This window comes from Cylas formicarius, unplaced genomic scaffold (genome assembly GCF_029955315.1).
Source record: "Cylas formicarius isolate icCylForm1 unplaced genomic scaffold, icCylForm1.1 PGA_scaffold_10__41_contigs__length_53128322, whole genome shotgun sequence".
In the NCBI taxonomy this organism is placed as follows: domain Eukaryota; kingdom Metazoa; phylum Arthropoda; class Insecta; order Coleoptera; family Brentidae; genus Cylas; species Cylas formicarius.
Window position 1 is genome coordinate 259,298 of NW_026844214.1, and position 21,365 is coordinate 280,662.

At 32.1% G+C, this 21,365-nt stretch overlaps 1 protein-coding gene across 1 annotated transcript in view; it reads right to left on the reverse strand.

The window, feature by feature from the left end:
* The window catches only part of LOC132708257 (multiple C2 and transmembrane domain-containing protein), a 60,542-nt gene extending 53,539 nt beyond the window's left edge, over positions 1–7,003 (reverse strand). Inside the window, exon 1 of the mRNA XM_060680456.1 lies at positions 6,807–7,003. Within this exon, the coding sequence (XP_060536439.1) occupies positions 6,807–6,840 (34 nt within the window). The 5' untranslated portion in view covers positions 6,841–7,003. The remainder of the gene's footprint in view (positions 1–6,806) is intronic.
* Between the last annotated feature and the right edge of the window lie 14,362 nt (positions 7,004–21,365).

Below are 21,365 nucleotides of genomic sequence, written 5' to 3' on the forward strand. Positions count from 1 at the left end.
TAATACAGTTTTCTTCTGGATTGGCAAACGTTTACTTAAACTAGACTAGATACTGGTCTACTAAAATGTCTTCCGTTAGGATAATATAATTTGCTGCCTCTATTCTTTCAGCTCCACATGCGTTTTGCTGACACTGAGAAAGCAATAGTAGATAATTAAGAGATTTCGTCAGGAATTAAATAACGACATGGAAGATGAGTCTTGCGTTTTGTCAGATGGGTATATTTTCCGATTTGTCACATTTCACAGCCTACTAAAAACCCAGACTATTATAATAACATCTAGGGGCAAACAAATATCTTTATGACAATTATGATAATTAGACGTACTTTCTGTCAAAAGAGATTGTTTATTTTACTTTACATTTTATAACACAGTAGTAAGCTAACTAACTAACCAAAATTAACCAAACGAGACAACTGTTATGTTATGTTATGTGGTTTTGCAACAAAATTATAAATACGGCTGAAACTTGAATATTGCGTATGACATCGAAGAAACTGCTAAGTTCTGAAGAAGCCAACAGGATGATTGGCGAAACGTTAGCTAGTTCGAGTCAACAAAAACCGACGCAGGAGGAATCCAGAAGTTTTATAAAAAGTATTACAGTAGACTGTGGAAGTTTCTCTGAAAAATGGTCAAACATACTTTATCTCAGAAGTGAAACCTCTTATTCTGTGGAGTGACTCGTGAGGGGTCAAAACAGAACTATTAAAATGACTCTTTTCCTTCATTATGTTTTACAAAATACGCCAAATGACTCGGATTTCAGCGATATAGAACGCATGATATTGATATTATGAGCAACTGCCGTAAAATCTTAGGTAAAGAAAATAATTGCAAACCAAAGATCATCGAAAACCATTAGTTCAGGGTAAACCAATCACTGAAGAGAAACTTAAGAACTTAAACGATGTATCTTATACCCGGAGATGCTCTGCCTTTTTATAGCAACTTAAAATCGGATAAACGTATAGTTGAAGAAGTAGATGGATTGGACGTGGAGGAGCTAGATTTCAATGTTGAAGCAGAGTAGATACTTAAGCTATCGAAAATGTGTTGATACTTCCTATTCCTGTTTTCCATTTTGCAAAATCCTACCAAGCCACACAATGTTAGGTATTTTTGAAAAAAAAAAAAACAAGTTATACCGTAAAATAACATGATACTTGTACTATTGCTACTGTTTTTTTTTATTCAGTTATGTGTGCGTTGGCTGCAAATTTTCTAATTTGGAAAAAGTTCAATTTCAAATATCTCAATATTATTGATCCGAGGGTTGGAAGTTTTTTGCATAACATGGTCCAAATGAGATACCTCATTAGTTGAAATAAGAACTAAAAGTTCGGATTTTCACGAAATTATATATTTTGACATGACAATTGTTTCGACAACACCGTGTCTTTATCATATCATCATTTATTTATCCCTGCTATATATACCGAAAAATTACAATAAAACCAAAATTAATATTGTGAAAATTTAAGTTCAATAAAGGAGAGGTATTTGAATCTAATGGATCCTTAAGCAATACATTTGAATGTCTCATTTTGTTAATCTCCATGACTTCCAATAAATTTAATTTTCTACTTTTTGTGGCTGTATGTTGAATATCAAAATTGTCGTCAAAAATGACTGTGTCCGTGTGTGAAGGTTTATGATAAATAATTTGTTTTGCGGTTTTTAGCTGTCTAAAAAATTAATAGTTATCTTGTTCAATCTCGATAGTGAATTTTATACTATTATTTAATGAGTTAATGTAATTTAAAAAAGAATTCAATTGTCTGTCCATCATCCACGTATCTATACCACCACACAGTCATACATAACAGCTCAAATCACCCTTATACACACAAAATGGCTACATTTCACTCTTTTATACAGAGACTTCTTAATACGCCACTCTCAACAGAAAATTACAACAAAGAACTTAATATCATTAAATAAATTGCACTAAACAATGCCTGCAATCCGTCCATTATAGATAAAATTATAAATAAAAAACAAGTCCAGATAACAGTAAACTCTGTTTATCCGAAATCTAATACAGAACAATTACATACATAGGAGAACCCAGTGAAAAAGTTTCAAAACATTTATCAAAATGTGGTTTAAAAATAGCTTTCAGAACTAACAATACAACACAACAAAAATTTTTAAAAAACAATAAAACGAAATGTCCAAAATCTCAAAATCAGGTGTCTACAGGTTGAAATGCGGATCTTCTCCTAAAATTTATATTGGATAAACAGGTAGATCCTTCAAGAAAGGCATTAACGAACATAAAAGTGCGTTTAAACACAATAATCTAGATTCTAATTATGCTACACATTTAAACACAGAAAAACACATTTTTGACGACAATTTTGATATTTTACATACAGCCACGAAAAGTAGAAAATTAAATTTGTTAGAAGCCATTGAGATTTACAAATTGAGGCATTCAAATGTATTGCTTATCGATCAATTAGATTTAAATATCTCTCCTTTATTGAACTTAAATTCTCACAACAACGTTAATTAAGGTTTGAATGTCATTTTTCGGTATATATAGTCGTTTGTAAATATTACATTTGATAAAGACTCGGTGTTGTCATGTGAAAAAATATAATTTCGTGAAAATCTGAACTTTTAGTTCTTATTCATTTTGTTACCTCATTAGTTTGATACTTTCGAATGCAATTGAAGCCGTAATGGTCCGTTTTTTTTGTACCAGTTTTATAAATAATCGAATAGAGCGGGGCTTTCCGTCGTCGCGATACAGTTCAACGAATAATTTAACCGTTAAAAGCTGTGGCACTTGGCACTGGAATTGCCGTCGCCCGCACTTAGGAAACCATTTCCGACAACTTGTTGAAGCGATAAATTGTTAAAATTTTTGTACGCCCCGTTCCTCGTTATTCGTTATTTTTAAAACGTCAAGTGAAATTGTTTGAACATGTGTCGGATTTATGCGAATTACAAACTTCTTATAAATCGACATGACTCAAAAATTTTAATATGCACTGCAGCGTTTTATTTAATTAAAACCTCATTTTGAAGAATCTCATTTGCTTCTTAAAAAAATCTCCTCTACCTACTGACCAAGAACCAAAGAATAAAAATGGTTAGAGACGGTACAAACGCTATGTGGTTTGGCAACAATATTACCGTAAAATGGCTAAAAATTGAATATTGACAATTATTTGACTTTACAACCGTTTCAGATCTTAAATTCTTCACTCAAGCTTGTACCAACATAGATTGAAGGTTTATTTGAAATAATGATGCTTGCCGATATCCAATTTTATTCAGTAAAACATATCGGCATGTCATATTACTAGTTCTTTTATTATTTTCTTTTTATCTCTAACTAATTTGCACCTACATTGTTCGAACATCAACATTTTAAATAATACTTATAGTATCTGTCCAAAATGTAATATTAATATTGTAATATTTGATAGACAGTCGAGTAATAATAAATATGGACGCGATATTTGTTAAGATTTTGGTGTCGTGTGTATTGAATAATATACAAAGTAAATATAAGCCCAATCGATGACCGTATGATATAGATATAGATGCATATTTTCCATATTTATGGATCTTACTTGAATCTTTAATTCCCAGATTTCGTATCCCAACATTGTTTTGATAAAAACGGAAGCCGTAATAGGAAGTTGCAGTTAAGCTTCATATTGAAACCAAAATTTTTATGCTTATTGTATAAACATTTGAATGTTAATTTAATAGCAGTGTCCACGATTTTTCCCAATAAAAAATGACGATTGCTGTTGATTATCATTCAATTGTTCTACACAATCTTACAAAACAATATGAAACATTTTGTCAGTATCGCGAGCGTATACTTCCTGCCTGTAATCACACTGAATTGGTAAACAAACGTTCGATAATAAGCATCATTAAAGTTGAATAGAAAATAAAAACGGACAAGCTTTTTCTGTACATTTTTCTTTCATATTTAATGGTATTCTTTGATAACAATACTTGCTAATTTAAATCAGTTTGACTCTTTTTTATTGGTTGGTTTCAAAAAAGCTTGTTGATTTATTGTTTTGTTCTTATTGCCTCCAAAATTTTCTATTTATTTTATTACACCTTCTATATCTATTGTTTATAAGGTAATCTTATATATATATATATATATATATATATATATATATATATATATATATATATATATATATATATGTATATATATATATATATATATATATATATATATATATATATATATATATATATATATATATATATATATATATATATATATATATATATATATATATATATACATATATATATATATATATATATATATATATATATATATATATATATATATATATATATATATATATATATATATATATGATCCATCTCACACATATTATATACTTCCTTTTATTAATTTACTTATTTTAAAACAGTAAAAAAAATAATAATAATTGCACCCACAAACAAAACAAAGAAAGAAAGCAACAATAACAAATATCACCTCAAATCGCAAAAAATAAAGATTAAATACCTTTGTAACTTATCCTATATTAGGCCTGAATATTACTTTATTTATTTTACAATACTTCTGAGAGAAAACCTTTCTTCCAAAGTTACCCAGAACTATCCGAAACTAACCTACAATACGCGCCAGTTTAAACCCAGATTTTCTTCATTGTTTATTAAACTTTTACTTTTTTTATTCAAGAATGTAAAATTTATAACAGCAATTAGTTATATCAAATGGTGTCTCTCCTGATTTCATACAAATACCATTTCACTCGTAGTAATGTCAAAAATCACTCTCTCACTCTCCCTTCATCCCATTCAAAATTCACTGTTAATTTTGCTTTCTCTCCAATTACTTTTAGTTATTCTTTTATAGTATCCCAAAAAAGGAAGTCAGCGTCAAACTAATGGTGTATATTTTTCTTTCACTTTTTTTCGGGCTGGTTTAATACGTTGTGCTTTATTGATCTGTTCTTATTGCTTTTGTTCTATTGGTAGTGACTCCAAAATATATTCAAATAATGTTTACCGAGTTGTAACAAGAACAACTTCAAAATGCAAAGTCTATATGTTTTCTATAGCTAATTTTTTAAATTTATTAAAAAACCTCTACAATGCAACACAAAACACACATACAATGTTATATGTATTAAATTTAATTTACTTGCTCTTCAGTCTAATCCAAATACAAAAGAAAAAGATAGAAAAAGTAGACTTGCAATCACAAATATAACCTGAAAACTGGATTTCCGCTATTTTTTACAATTCGTAATGATAATCCTCTCACCTAATACCTTTCTTGATACCCCAGGTAACTTGAAATATAAATTTGCAATTATTTATAAGAAAAAACGAGTCCATTAAAAAGAAACAATGCAAGCCCAGTAACCTAAAAACGAATTCAAGATATCGTTTTCTTTAATCTAGTATTATTTATTATTCATTAGTTTCAGCACCTATTAATTAAAAAATACTAAAACATTTTTTTTATATTAGAAGTATTCTTGGAGATGTTCATTGTGTGTATTTTCTATATTTTTATTTATTTATTTTAAAACCCAACACAAACACAAAGAAATCAAAACACCCCTATACAAAAAAAAATATTTGTGTATTTAAGCAGAAGGGCATATTTTAAAACATTTATTGTGTCATAATAATTAAAAATGAGATTTATTTAATATTACATTATTTAATAATATTATATTATTTAATATTATTTACTTTTTCTGCGAATTTAACCAAAATTGCAAATAACTATTTCTTGATTTATCTGCGGCTGTTATAAAGTTATTTCTAGTGTTCATTTTCAAATTTTAACAAAGCTCTATTGGCTAGTAGTTTTATCATGACCAAGTACAATATTATTGTAATAGTGTCAAACAGAAAGAAGAATAACCATAAATACATCGCCAAGTATTATAAATGGTTATATGGCATACTTCATAAAAATTGTAATGCAAGTAAACTAGCTAGAACATTTGTATGAAAACTAGTGTTTGTTTTTATTAAAATATTGGATTAACTATTAACTTCAGTTAAGTTTTATTCCTAATAAAAAAGTTGAAGAATTTTGAACGGAATTCAAAACAATTTTTTTTAAGTCACCTTGTATACTTTACTATACTCTTATAACTTTTGAAACCAATGAGATAACGAACATTGTTGAATCATCCTGTATACGATGAATTCCGTTTTTGCTTTTACTGTTTTCTAAATTCATAAGTCAAACTCTTATTTAATATCTCTATACCCCGGCAAAGTGAAATATGGAATTTTAATTAGTGATAAGAAATTGCCAGGAATTAATTGTCCTTTACGGTGTAATAAAAACAACATTGCCGCATTGTATCTCAATGGACCCATTCAAATTTTTCCATTACTTTATTTTTACTTCAATTAGTTCTTTGTTGTAATAATCCAAAAAATAAATCGCGACGTTGTTCAATCATTCAGTTTTTATATATTTTTCATATTTTTAGATAATCAATGTAAAAAAAGAAAATATTGGCTTGAAAAATAGGTCAGTTCAAGTCTTTTCCTTTGTTTACACTAAACTGGATTTTCAGTTTTTTGCGCAATTCATAAGGCACGGTCTTCCCACTTAACATATTTATACCCAGGCAACGTAAAATATAAAATCGAAATGAATGATAAGAAACTGTCAGAAGTCAATCTCGCGCATCATAAGAAAACGTGCAACGATCTCATTAAAACTCAAGCATAATCATTTCCGAGAAGCAGCACTTAGAGAAGCGAAAGAAAACGAAAAAGAAAGGCTCAAACATGCTGCTTACTGGAACGTTGATCACAGTACTGAGACGGATTCATGGTTTTTACTAGAAATTTATATTCGTTCAATTATCACGAATCCGCACCGACAGTGTGGGAGGTCACGGAGGAGAAAAATTGAACGTGACTTCAGCCTCATGGTAATTTCTTTTGGGGTAGAGTCGGGAAAAAGTTCGTAGTCGGAGGATTTAGGTTATACGGAAAGGCACGACCTGCGAATCCGACGGCATGTCGCAGCGAACTGGCGCCCGGCGTCTACGATATTGATTTTAACGTTAAATAAGGAGGGACGTTAAGTAAAAAAAATAAAACGCACAAAATAACGCGGGTGAATGCGTGCAAAGCAAAAATCTGAGGTCGCGAGGTCGCGACTAACAATGTCGGTATAATACGACCAAAAATATAGTGCATTTATTGCTTTGACATTTTCATGGGGAAGTAGGTCCTCCCTGAGATGGACCGTAACGAATATTTGTAGAAACTTGAAATTTTTATTTTAAACGGAAATGGACCGTTTTAAATTTGATGCTACGGGGTATTATCGAATAAGTAGAAGCGTTTATTTTAACTTCAGATGATATATATCGTTCTTAAGAGTTTAATCTAAATTGCAATATGTTCGTATATATTACGGAGGTATTTGAATACGATCCTTCCAGTAAGTACACGCATTTATGTACCCGATTCTCGAGCCTTGCGATGGTGTTTTCACTGGATAGTTCAAATGGTAAGGGTAAATACCTGTACTCCATTCATCTTACAAGTTAGTTTGAAAATAATCATTTTTGTCTTGTGTTTGTGGATTAACAATATTCTTCTTTTCGTATTTTTGTGCCGTCTACATAGTTCTTCGATTTGTAAACAACAACATATCAAAATTTGTACTGGTAATTGCAATTTAAAATTATATTTTTTCAAATATCTTGCGTCCCCTATATTATAGACGAAACCTCAAACTCTCTCTCAACATAGTTTACGATACCGTTCATATCAAATTATCACATCTTCAAAAGTTTTTCATGTATGGCCAATAATTCACCCACAAAAGCGGAAATTTCTAGGGTCTATTAGAATTTTTTCCCAAAAACGACGTACCCTGTATATAATTATAACAATGTTCGAAATAGAGGATATAGCTCTGGATCTCCTTAGTTTCCTGGTATCCGAATTTTTGCAATGGAGTAAATGGTTTTCAAAAAACTACTTGTTTTCTGAAACCATGCAGTACGTGGTAATTGTAAATGACGTCATCTCGTCTAGATTGAGGGTGAGAAATGGTGATCTGCTCGGCAATGTGTTCTATAAGGGGCTGAGGTTTTGGAGTAATAAACAGTAGGCAAAGTTAATCATGGGGTCGGTTGTAAAAGCACTATATTTCTGGTCGAAGTATACTGCTTACAATACCACCTGTCCATTAAACTTTAGTAACGGACCCCTTATTTCGGAGTAAGTAGCTTTGAACTTTATTTGTTAACAAAGAAAAAGGTTATTTCTTCTCCTTATTGCTTATGTTTTTCTGTGGGTCTTTTACATGTTAGATGACTAAAAAGAGGATTTGGCGAACTATTTGGCATATTTTGCTTACATGAAACTTGGTTAAACGAAAACATCTGGAGCAATCGTTTCAATATTCCGGGATATAATTTCTTTCAACATTTTAAAAATATTTTCATTACAAAAAAGAAAACTTAAAAATCCATAATCTAGAATAATTTTTCTAATTAATCAGCATAGTCCAATCGATCTTGTGATATCAAGTCGTACGCCTACTCCTATCTCTCAATTTATTGCTAATTTATACTGTTTTCCGACAACCCAGCTCCAGGGAAGGAACAAAACATTCACTGTTAAACCCTTCACTCCATGGATTACTGAAAACATTAAATTTTTAATGAAGTTAATTGACAAGCTCAATAAAAAATACATACGAACATCGTCTCCTCATTATTTTACATATTATAAACAACTAGCAATAGCTAGAGAAAAAATAACTTATTTTAAAACATTTTGACAAAAAAGATCAACAATTCTGGAGAACCGCTAATAAACTAAATATATCTAAAATTGAAAATCGCTTCGAGATTCCAGAAGAGCTCCAAAAGTGCACAGATATCCATAATTTCTTTCAAGAGACTGATAATTTAGGTGATACCCCATTCCCCGCAATTTCAATGATTTCGGGTAGAACCGGCAACATTGGAAAAGCGAGAATATTACCGTGACAGTACAGTACAGTACGAATAATGTTGTCTGAAACCATCCCCCTTGTTCTTATATTTCTACAAAGCACACAAAGCACTTTAGACGCCCTGTAAACGATAAATAAATTCTCGATATCAATTCTTTCCATGGTGAAAATGCAAATTACATTGGAAAATGATATACTCAAATAATCAAGATATCTTGAAAAGCATTGTTCCGCATACTTCAACGAAGGTGCGATAACTTGAAATTTAGAATACACAGAGAGTAAGCTGTGACAATAGTTCTTTTTTCCGATTTATCGGTGGAAACTCCAAATCCGAGTCCATGCAAATCGTGTGCCGAATATGCAGACAATTAGCCAACAATCGGATGCGGATTGATCATTTCCACACCATTTTCGATCGATATCCGGATATCCTCTCACTAACCAACCGCAACTCCAGAATGTTACTTTTCCGTGACTGGCTACTTTTTGAAACGAAGCGTGATTTCCTTCGGGGTAGATATTTATAAATGTAGTAAAATGCCAGTTTTAGTCAAGCTCTGAAGAAGCCAACAAGATGATTGGCGAAACTTCAGCAAGGTCGACGATAATAACTTAGATCCTATTACGCGTCTAAAATATTTATTAATAAATTGGTAACATTAAATTTTCTATTTTTGGTGAATGCGCAAGGTAGAGTGATTTTTTTTTTTTTGCAAAATGTTTCGCCTGGTTGTCAATAATTAATATGATGTTAATGGCACTGGTTGACAATGAAATCCCCCTTTAAAAATTTTGATGATAAATATAATGATTCAAACGTTTGGAATATATCTCCGTTGGCCGATTTTTTCTATCACGTCTAGATTTTTCGATATGTTTTTTTTATATTTCAAAATTGTAGTTTTTTTTTTCAATTTTTTCATTCGTCAACGTTACAAAAAGTAAATATACATACAAAATGAGTTTCAGAGAGTTGTAAGAGAAAGGAGGGAAGTGCCGAAGGTGATTTTTATGGTAGTAAATACGCCCATGCGCAGTATTCATTGTGACACTACAACAGTTCAGTGAAAACTTGTCGTTTAATTGTTTACCTTTTATATCAAATATTTTGGTAAGTTTTGCATAAAGTTCATGTTCTCTACATTGGATTTAAGTATTTGATGTGTAGTTTGAGAATTTTTTTTAAGTAAGTAAAAACCTGGCCATCAAGAAAAAGTTTGACTCCTGGACTTAAAAATGTTTCTCATAAACCGTTAGTGCCATGCGAGAAAATTTTTCTGCCACCCCTTCACATAAAGTTGGGACTCATAAAAAACTTTGTGAAAGCTATGAATAAAGAGGGTGCAGGTTTTCAATACTTAAAAACAAAATACGTGAGCTCATGAAGGATGAGGTTTTTGATTCGAATTTGAGCAAAGCAGAAAAAAGAGCTTGGCTAGCGTTTGTGGAGGTGTGTCATAATTTTCTTGGGAACGCAAGAAGTGACAACTATCAACAAATCATTCGGGAGCTACTTTCTGCTTATAAAGCTTTAGGATGCAATATGTCAATCAAGATCCATTTTTTAGACTCGCATTTAGATTTTTTTCCTGAAAATTTTGTTGCTGATCAGATGAGCATGGTGAAAGGTTTCATCAGGATATAATGCAAATTGAAAAACGCTACAATGGAAAATGGTCAGCAGCAATGCTTGCTGATTTCTGTTGGTCAATTCACCGAGAAACTCCAATGGAATCTATGAAGAGGAAGAAAACTACTAAATAATTTGAATTCTATCACTCCACAATGAAATAACTGACGATATTTATTAGTTTTGTTAATATAATTTAGGATTTTTTTACTGTAAAACTCAAGCCGCCACATTTTTTTATTTCCTTATAATAATTTATACTTTAATAATATTAAATTGGTTAAGGAACGTGGTTCCGGTACGTGGATGACACCTTCGTGATTTGGAAACATGGTATGGACAAGCTCAACAACTTTCTGCAGCATCTCAACAGTCAGCATCCCAGCATCCAGTTTACTATGGAGACTGAAAATGACCAACAACTTGCATTCTTGGACGTACTAGTGAGGAAGCGAGGTAACAAGCTGGGCCACACAGTTTACAAAAAACCAACCCATACGGACAGATACCTGCATGCTCTATCCAACCATCACCCAAGTCAAAAGTATGGGGTTATCAGAATCCTGACAGAACGAGCCCGAAGGATTTGCGAACCGGAGAACCTCCAGATGGAACTTGAACACCTAAAAACTGCGTTCGAGGCAAATGGCTACAGTAAGAGGGAGATCGAGAGATCAATGAACTCAAGATCATCAAGATCACGGGATACCGAACAACGACCCTCCACCTCCCACGCATATCTGCCGTATATTCCGAGTGTCACCGACAGGATTGGCAGAGTATTGAAAAGACACGACATCAAAACAATCTTTAAGCCTACAAAGAAGATCCAGCAGACCATCAGGTCAGCGAAGGACAAGAGGGGCTCACTTTCAGCTGCAGGAGTCTACCGCATTCCGTGTTCATGCGGAAAGGTCTACATCGGAACTACCAAGAGATCAATGGGAACGAGACTTAAGGAGCATAAAGCAAGCTGCAGGCTAGGACATACAGAGAAGTCTGCAGTGGCTGAACACGCACTGGGCAGCGGGGAACACAGGATACACTTTGAGAGCTGTAAGTTACTAGCATCGGTCAACGGCTATCACAACAGACTAGTCAGGGAAGCCATTGAGATTCAGAAACACCCACACAATTTCAACCGAAAGGAGGAGACCCTTAGACTCAACCAAATCTGGAACCCGATCCTTAGGAACGCCCGAGCAGTACCGATCGATATCCCGAGACCAACCGAAGCGGAACAAGCCCCGCCCTCCTCCAATCGGCATAAATACTACCTGCGCAGGAGAAATCGTCAGTCTACGTCCAACATCGGAGATTGAAGGACCTCTGAAGAAGCTCGCCACTCGTGCTAGCGAAACGTTAGGAAGTAATTCTAATCGACGACGGCCTTTAAACCCGAATGAAGATAATAGCTTTAATAATATTGTTTTTTGATGAAATAAATATTAAATTAAAAACCTACGTGTGGTACTTATTTGTATATCAGATTCTGTGTTTAGAGCATAAAATAAGATGAATTCATGCAAAAACTACTGTAATATCCGTTGATAATAAAAATATTGTTTAGATAGACTCAATAGATTTGTTGATGTTTCAAAAGATTTAAATTCAAAACAGCCACTTTCTAATGAGATTTCCACTCACAAGTGTCGGTGTAGTAGACATTTAAGCACATTTATACCTAAGAACTTAAAACCCATTTATGGTATAAAATGCACTACATAAACAACTATATTTTTTCCAGATATTAAAATTTATTTGCACAGCGCAACTAGTTCATTGAAATAGGCAGCTGACTATAAAGTTCGATAGGTACAGGCACAATCGACAATTTATGACTAGGAAATTTCTTATCAAAATTAGGTCTTAATTGTTTACGTGGGTTGTAATTTTGATGTGACTCATATGTATCACGATTAGCTTTAACATTCAATTTACATTTAAAATTAAAGAGACTTGAGAATAACTATTCACATCTCACAAAACAGTTGACAACAAGAAAAAGATCGATGTATAAAAAACATTCTTGCGAGGAGTTCTAGGGAATGGTTTGGATTTTAAATTTTTGAAAGAACTTGTTTTTAATTCAAAGTCATATAATCGGAAAGTGCTTGTCCATGAAAAGTCCAAAAATGGACCAACTTTTCAATTTTAGATAGAATAGGCCATTTTGAGTTCTTTGTAACTTTCCACAGATATAAATAATAGTGTTAAAGTTTGTGACTTATTTTTAATTTTGTGAAAAATGATGTTATTTCTCAGAAAGCGTTTGTTATTTATTTGGGGTTGGTTTTCTTATTTTATTCTTGGTTAAATAGTTAAAATAAAAACTCCATATTTTTTGTTTTATGTACTATTAATATTTTCTAGAAAACTTTTTATAGATTTGATGCTACATGACAATAAACAAAGACTAAGCGAGATCACTTTTGCAATGAAAACACGGTTTGCTGCTAATTTTTCAAAATTTATAACTTTTCCATATAGGAATCCCTATGTAAAAGTCAAGTAAAAGTGCATTTTAATGCTTTAATGCCAATTGTTATTGATGTCGATAACGGTAAGATTTAGGTATAGGATATTATAAATAAAATATGCAAAGAATTTTCGTAAAGATTCAATAATTATTTAATACAATGCTTGCATAAGAAAGTTGCTCCATGTCCACGAAAATACAAACTCCTTGTATATATAATGATATAATATTTGAAAGTTATAAATGAATCCAAACAACTGCCTTTTTTTCATATTTTTGACAAATACGGTATAGTCACAAAAATTGGAACCCGAGCTGTTTCTCATGGAACCCAAATCAACCGTTAAGCGATATCTTTTACTTTTTATTAGTGTACTAAAATTAACTTTGATATGCGAAATAATATTAAAGTTTTAGCTTGTTGGTGATGTTATGTTATGTTGTTGACTCATACCGCATCTAATTTTAAACGTAAGGGAATATTTTCGTCTATATTCTTAAAATTTCAATTATATTTATTACATAAAAATATTCGTTTTTTTATTATTTGGAAACCCATTTTTTGATTCGCTAAATATATCACACTTTGACAGTTTTTTAGTGTCCACATTTAACACTAAATGTTCGGTACCATTTCATTTTCATCAGAATGTTGGCTAGCTTGTACAGATAAACTAGAATTCTTCTGTTGTAGTGAGATATCCTTTTACTGAGTTATTTTCATAGTACGATGTTGGTGGGTTGAATTTGTTATACCACCTGAATGTGTTTTGCATAGAAAGGGAACATATTGTAATTTTGTATTAACTACAATACAATACAATATTCCCTACTATTGTTTTATCTGACTAAAATGATCCCACAATATGCTTAAAATGCGCCGGCGCTACTTAATTGCCAATTTTGAGCCAAACAATACTCGCAGATATTTTGAACAGACACGATATTGCCAATAATAGACGCAAAATTTTCAAACATACTTGCATTTATTTATAATAAAGCATAAATTATTTGAAAGTAAGCGTCAATACACATTCTGTACGTTTTGTTGAAACAACTCGCAATCATTGACAATTCTTATCTGAGAAATGTGAAGAATTACTCAGGAAATAATAGGAAATATCAAGTAAACTAGAACTAGCCAATACGATAAGTATACATTAATCCTCTATAATAAAATAAATATAATAATAAATGTTTTTTCCGGTAGAGCCTGTCTCAATCTTTATCGTGTTGGCTTTCGACTGGCTACTATATATACCGAAAAATTACATTAAAACTTTAATTAATGTTGTTAAGAAAATTTAAGTTTAATAATGGATAATAATAATAATTCATCGTTAATACATTTGAATGTCTCATTTTCTTAATCTCCATGGCTTTCAATAAATTTAATTTTCTACTTTTTGTGGCTGTACGTAAAATATCAAACTTGTCGTCAAAAATGTGTTTTTCTCTGTTAGTATAATTAGAATCTACACTATTGTTTTTAAACGCTCTTTTATGTTCTTTAATGCCTTTCTTGAAGGATCTACCTGTTTGTCCAATATACATTTTAAGATCCTCTTTTGAACCTGTAGACACCTGATTTTTGAGATTTTGGACATTTCGTTTTAATATATTTTAAAAATTTTCCTATTGTGTTGTTAGTTGTAAAACCTATTTTTAAACCACATTTTGGCAAATGTCTTGACACTTTTTCACGGGGTGTCCTATGTATGTAATTGTTTTATATTGTTCGTGTTCTGTATTAGGTTTCAGATAAATAGAGTTTACTGTTGTCTGGATTTTTTTATTTATTATATATATATATATATATATATATATATATATATATATATATATATATATATATATATATATATATATATATATATCGATCGATAATGTTGTTGTTCAATGCAATTTGTTTAAGGATATTGTTCTTTGTTGTAATTATCTGTTGAGACTGGGGTATCAAGAAGTCTGTGTATAAAAGAGTGAAATGCAGGCATTTTGTGTGTATAAAGGTGATTTGAGCTGTTATGTATGTATGTTATTTGTTTTGCGTTTCTATAATTCCAAAAAATTAATAGGGTTATTCTGTTCAATCTCGAATTTTATACGATTATGTAATGAGTTAATGTAATTTAAAAAAGAATTCAATTGTCTATCCGTTCCAACAAAGCAGGCAAAGACATCATCCACGTATCTATACAACCATAGAAAACTTTTACTTAAAGGATGTTCTAGTATAATATTTTCCAAATTGCCTAAGATACTCTTTTAAGCAATCTAATAAATCTTGTTAACCTGTTTCCAAGTGAGGGTGAAATCTACTAAATCTATCACATCCATAGGAATACCGGAATCTGAACTAGTTCTTATTCATTTTGTTAAATGGATTTTCATCAAGTAAAAAGCGCTTCAGTTCAATTAACAAAAAATTTACTCTCACTTGAATGACAATGCAGCAGGGGTGGGTCAGATATATTCCTTTCTTTCTGATTTGAATGTTGACCATTTGTGGCAATGTTGCCTATTCGTTTTTACCGTGCGTTTTGAAAAAGTTGCAAAACAGATTGTGAAAAATGTGTACGAAACTACGAACTTCTAAGTCAAGACAATTTTTGATAAATATAAAAAATTGTACACGTAATAACGATTGTTAATGATATCTTTTCAAGTGACTTGCGCACCCTGTATGACAGACAAGACCTGAAACTCTCTCGGTAGAGTTTACGAGACCGTTTAAACCAAATTATCCCAGTTTTTATAGTTTGTCATTTACAGCTAATATTTTCCCCACGAAAGCTGCAATTTTAAGGGTCTTTTTGCTTTTTTGCCCATAATCGACACACTCTGTATATAATTGGAAAAATGCCTGAAATAGAAGTTATAGTCCTGAATCTCACGCGTTTCCTGGTCCCAGAATTTTTCCAATGGAGTCAATGGTTTTCGAGAAAATATTTTTTTTCTGAAACTATGCAGTACGCCGTAATAATCAATGACGTCATCGCGTCTAGAGTCCGACGAATAGTGATTTTCAAACGCATTTTTTGAAATATCTCCAGCTGCGTGTGTGATAGACGAAAACCGTAAATTCAAAAATTGTAGCTCTTGATGCGGTCTATAATACTGTTCAAACCAGTTAGTCATATTTTCTACAAATTCCGATTTACGGCTAATAATTTACTCTGGAAAACAACAATTATACATATTTTTGTCCATAACTGAAAAATCAAAAAAATGCCAGAAATAAAAGTTATAGTTCTGGATCTTCCGCGTCTGCTGGTTAACGAATTTTGCCTATCGGAATAATAGTTTTCCAGAAAAATTTTTTTTTCCGGAAACCAAAATAACCCAAAAAATAATTATTTAAAAAATACTTTGAGCTACTTGATCGCAGCCAACTTTAACAGTTTAAATGTGGGTCTGGACTTCTGCTTTTCTGCTAAATCTGAAGCCTTTAGCTGCAAATTTAGGGCATCTATTACGTTTTATAATATTGCACAGTATGTCGCGAACACCCTGTACAATAGGTAAAAACCTTAAATGCAAAAGTCTTAGCTGGAAACACGAGCTATATTTTGGTGTAAAACAAATTGACTTTTGAATCGCAGTCTTCTAGTTATGGCAAATTTTCATTAAAAGAGAAACTCTATTTTGAGCTTTTTGCCAATACTAGCCACACTCTGTACATTTATAAATTGTCAAGAACAAAAGTTTATGGCATTGAGTTTTGCGGATCCTTTGATATACAATTTTTTAATTCTTTAACCACACACAACAAAATATGCTTGACAAATATGAAGTCGATAGCTTCAAATTTTGAACCCATATCGTGTTTCATAGCGATGTACGAAAAACAGTGGAAAAACGCGAAAAAAAGATAGATGTCAATTTCCGAAAGAAACCCCTCTGCCTACAAAAACAAAAGGGATATTATTTATAACGCAGAATAGAAGAAAAGGAATAAACGTAGTCAACGTATAGGTCCATCTTAGACGAAAACATCTTCGAATGACCATCACCATAATACACGCACACACACATACACGCTGTTTGCAGTTGTCTGCAAAGAATGTTAAGCATTGCAGCTTGGATTACCATGAGGATACAAGTACCCAACTTTTCGAAAATTATTTTCAAAAAAATCATTCAAAAAGTGTTCCCAATGACAGTGTTATTGTCATTACTAAAGTCCGTCACACGATGAATATTGAGATAGACTGTATGGTCTGTTCATAGATATAAGAAAGTGACAAATTGCTTTTGAGTGAGGTTATCCAAGGGTGGTCATTAACATGCAATGCAACAAGATTATTACCTAAAGTTTCGGAATTGAAATTCAGGTAAAATTGTGGTCCGTAATAGAAAATAATTTTATACCTACCTGTGTTTAATATTCTTTGGTTTGGTATACTACTTAGTTTAAGTTTAACTCCAATGTCCTCAAACTTATAGAAACCGAAGTTTTTGACATCCCTCCACAAAGTTGGGCAAATTCTATTAATATATTAATATATTGCAAATAATATAGAACAAATAATAATTAGAACAGGCGATGATAGCGATAGTGATACTGATATGTTATGTGAATAATTTAAAGTAATTTAAGTAGGTAATAAAAATTATTTTTTATTTGATTTTAGATTTAAACACAAATACATAAATAAATAAATATTGTTTAATATCTTTCCTAACAAATAATGAAATATTAAGCAAAGTGCGGACCTGTTCAGCCATATTTCATTCTTACAGCTTGACGGGGTCTTTCCTTAATTCGTATCATTTAGTCACGTTCTTATATCTATGAACAGATTTTACCTCCTAAAATCGCTAAGACGAAATTGTTAGCATTTTTTAAATATTGTGAAGCCTTGTAAAAGTTGTATGGTAATAAGATTGTTATCATGGGCAATTTCAATATTCCGTTTGGGACAGAGCGCCCAAAAGAGCAAAAGAGCCCGAGGAAGTGACAGAATATTACATTAACGCAATAAAATTTCCAATGTGGTATTCGTCATAGCGCGGTTACCAAATTTGGATACCCCTACCCGGCTCGGTTACCGGCCGACGTTAGAAAAGCCAATTTGTATGCGATAACGTGGATTTTTTTGTCGAATGAAAAGTCGCTGCCCATAAACAGGCTCAGAATGTCCGTCACGTACGAGTCTACTTCCTTCGAAACTGACGAAGATGTGCGAGGCATTGATTGAACGAAACAATGTGGAGTGCCGATGAAAACGGAGTATGACTACTAATTGATGACGTGCCGGAGCTGAGTCGTTGCGTGCGACTGGCATTTGTCATTTTTTTATTGCTTATATTGGTAACACTTCGGCGCAAGAGAAAGTCAATAACTTCACAGAAAATTCACACAAATAAAAAATCTAATCGAAACAACTTGGCAACAACTGATAGTTTATAGGTTGGTCAGTGACCAACTGGGAAAGTCATAGAATATGTGACAAAATGTCAAAAAATGGCGAATAATCTTAGCAGCCTCGCCCAACAGATACTGCGAAACGTATTAATGAATTGCTTAGCTTTATTTGGATGGCATAAGTTCAAATAATCAGGATAAATAACATAGAGTGAGGTTAGGTTATTTATGGAAAACTAAAATACTTTAAGATGTTATGTCTCAGACTCATTTCTTTGTTACACGCAAGCGCACTTATCGCGTAGAGAAGACTCCAGCTTCATCTTGGAAAAAGCGAGAAATCATCCACCGGTTAATTACCAAAAATATTGAACTATTAAAATATGCCGCTTCCTACAAAGTCCCGCTTGGTAAGAAAATAAATTTGTCCAAGAGTATTTGTAACGCTTCAAAAAATATCGGGTTTAAAAGATATTGACCATTTCTCTAAAACTAACAAAAGTAAAGACGTGCGGAAAAAATATATTACAAAAGTTAGAGTAGTTACACATAATTTTGGATGAATTTCCTGATACAAGCTTTTAATCGAAAGCTGAAGACATATTTCAAATATCGAGGACATTTACTTTACAATTTATAAATTTGAAAGCTGGAACGAACTTTCAAACAATATAGTAGCATGCGCTTTTGAAGAAATGATAAGTTTCTGTCTAGAATCTAGGTTATGTTCATCATAACCTAATACCTAAACTTAATATTGCCATAGAAATAATCAGGACATTTACTATCAATTACTTTATTGAATAACACTAGTCAATGAAGAATACTTATTTATAGTAGTCACGCTCTAGAAGACGGGGACCATCCAGTGCTTTGCAAAAGGTAAAATTAACAAACACGAAGGAGTTTACAGGACTCAAAAAATAAAGTATTTATGTTATCTGCGATACCGAGAATTTGTTAAGAGTTGAATTGTCGCCAACATAACTTCTAGCAGTTTCAATGGAGGTTCCACGATTTTCTATCAATTAATACAAATCCGAAAAGATATTTAACTCTTCATTGATCATTTTCATCGACTGAAACTATCCGCGGGTTTTCTATTGCAAGATTTTCTTTCACTGGAGTTGTGTTATATATACGAGGTGTGCTCAAAGAGTAATTTTACTTTTCACGTCAACAACTGATGATAACTGATGAAAGCGTTAAAGAAGTGAAACAAATGATGTTGAAAAATCGTCGAATCACTATCAGAGAAGTGGTTGAGGCATCGGCATCTCTATTGGCTCGTACCATGCAATTTTTTCCAAAGTTTTGGGCATGAAAGGTGTAGCAGAAGACTTTGTTTCGAAACTGCTTGAACAAAAGGACAGCCGAAAGAGCTGTTAAACGACGTCAATGATGATCCTGATATGCTCAAAAAGGTAACGAAATATGGGTAAATGGTTATGACGTCGAAACCAACGCCCAGTCGTCCCAATGAGGGACCGATAAAACCAAGTCAAGTACGATCAGATGTCAAGGTTTTGCTTACTGTTTATTTTGATTATCGCAACGTAGTACATGAAGAGTTCTTGCCACAAGGTCTTACGGTTCATAAATACCTTGAAGTTGGCGCCGTTTGCGAGAAGTAATACGGGAATTGTGGGAAAACATCCACCAGATTCACCGGATATGACTCCCTACGACTTTGCCCGTCCCCAAAAGTCACCTTAGTTTTTGAACACTCCTCGTATATGCCTTACACAAAACATTTTACACAACAAAATAAATGGGACCAACTCCGTATTTTTGAAAACAGAAAAAAAAAATTTCTTTCTGCGATATTTAAAAAATATAACTTTATACGAAAAAAATCAATTTGCAACTATAAAGCTTTATTTTGCAGTAGGTGATAGAAGGCCAAAATTTTAATATTTCTTTAAAAAATGTATGGTTAAAGCATTTTGCCAAAAAGTTAGGTTGGAGATCTTGTTTTTTATGTGTTACGATATTTGCAACTTTAAAGGTAAACGATAATCTTTAGTAAGGCAGTGATTATTAATAAAATATTTCTTGGTCTGATGTACAAAATTTAAACAAAAAGCTAAATATTACTAAAATCTATGCTTATTTTAAATTTTACACACTAACCCGCACTATACGTCATTTTCTTTCTAGACCACAGTCTCCACACATTTAACTCGCTGTTTCCATGAAAATATAATAAAATCTTTGCGTATTTTGGCGAAATATTGCACTTAAAACTGCGGAATTGATGAACTTTCAAAGGCTCTGTTGATTGTTGAAAGCCGCAATATCTCATTAGTTGAAATCCAGTTTCATTAAGACTTCTCAACATTTATCATCACTATTTCATTGTTTTGCGAAGAGCAAACTCACTCTAATCATTTCAAGTGTGTAAACAATAAAGGCTCAACTCTCTCTTCGACCAGTAATAATTAACAAATGTTAATTGCCCTACCCCATAGCTAGGGGTGCTACTGATAATGTAATCGACGCTTAGCAGCTCGTAGTTTCATTGTAGCTCGAGTGTTAGAAAATCCTAGATTAACATATTCCTTGCAATAATATTTTTATATAAAAGTAATGACCGTAATTTAAGTTTTGTTTACTGCGAAATTAAAAGCTATAATAATCTCGAATACTGTCTCAGAAACATAAACCTTAACAGGCCCGAACATTTCAAATTAAATCTGCTCGCTCTTCAGAGATCTGTATTACAATAATTTTATATCTTTCCTAATATGTATGTGTGTATATATTTGTTATTTTGTTATAATTAATAAAATGTATGTAGGGTCAAATAAACAATAATATTTAATAAAAAGTAGTTCCAAATTTCAGGATTTGTTGATTTCAATCAAAACATTTTTCGGTTTTATTTTGACAAAAA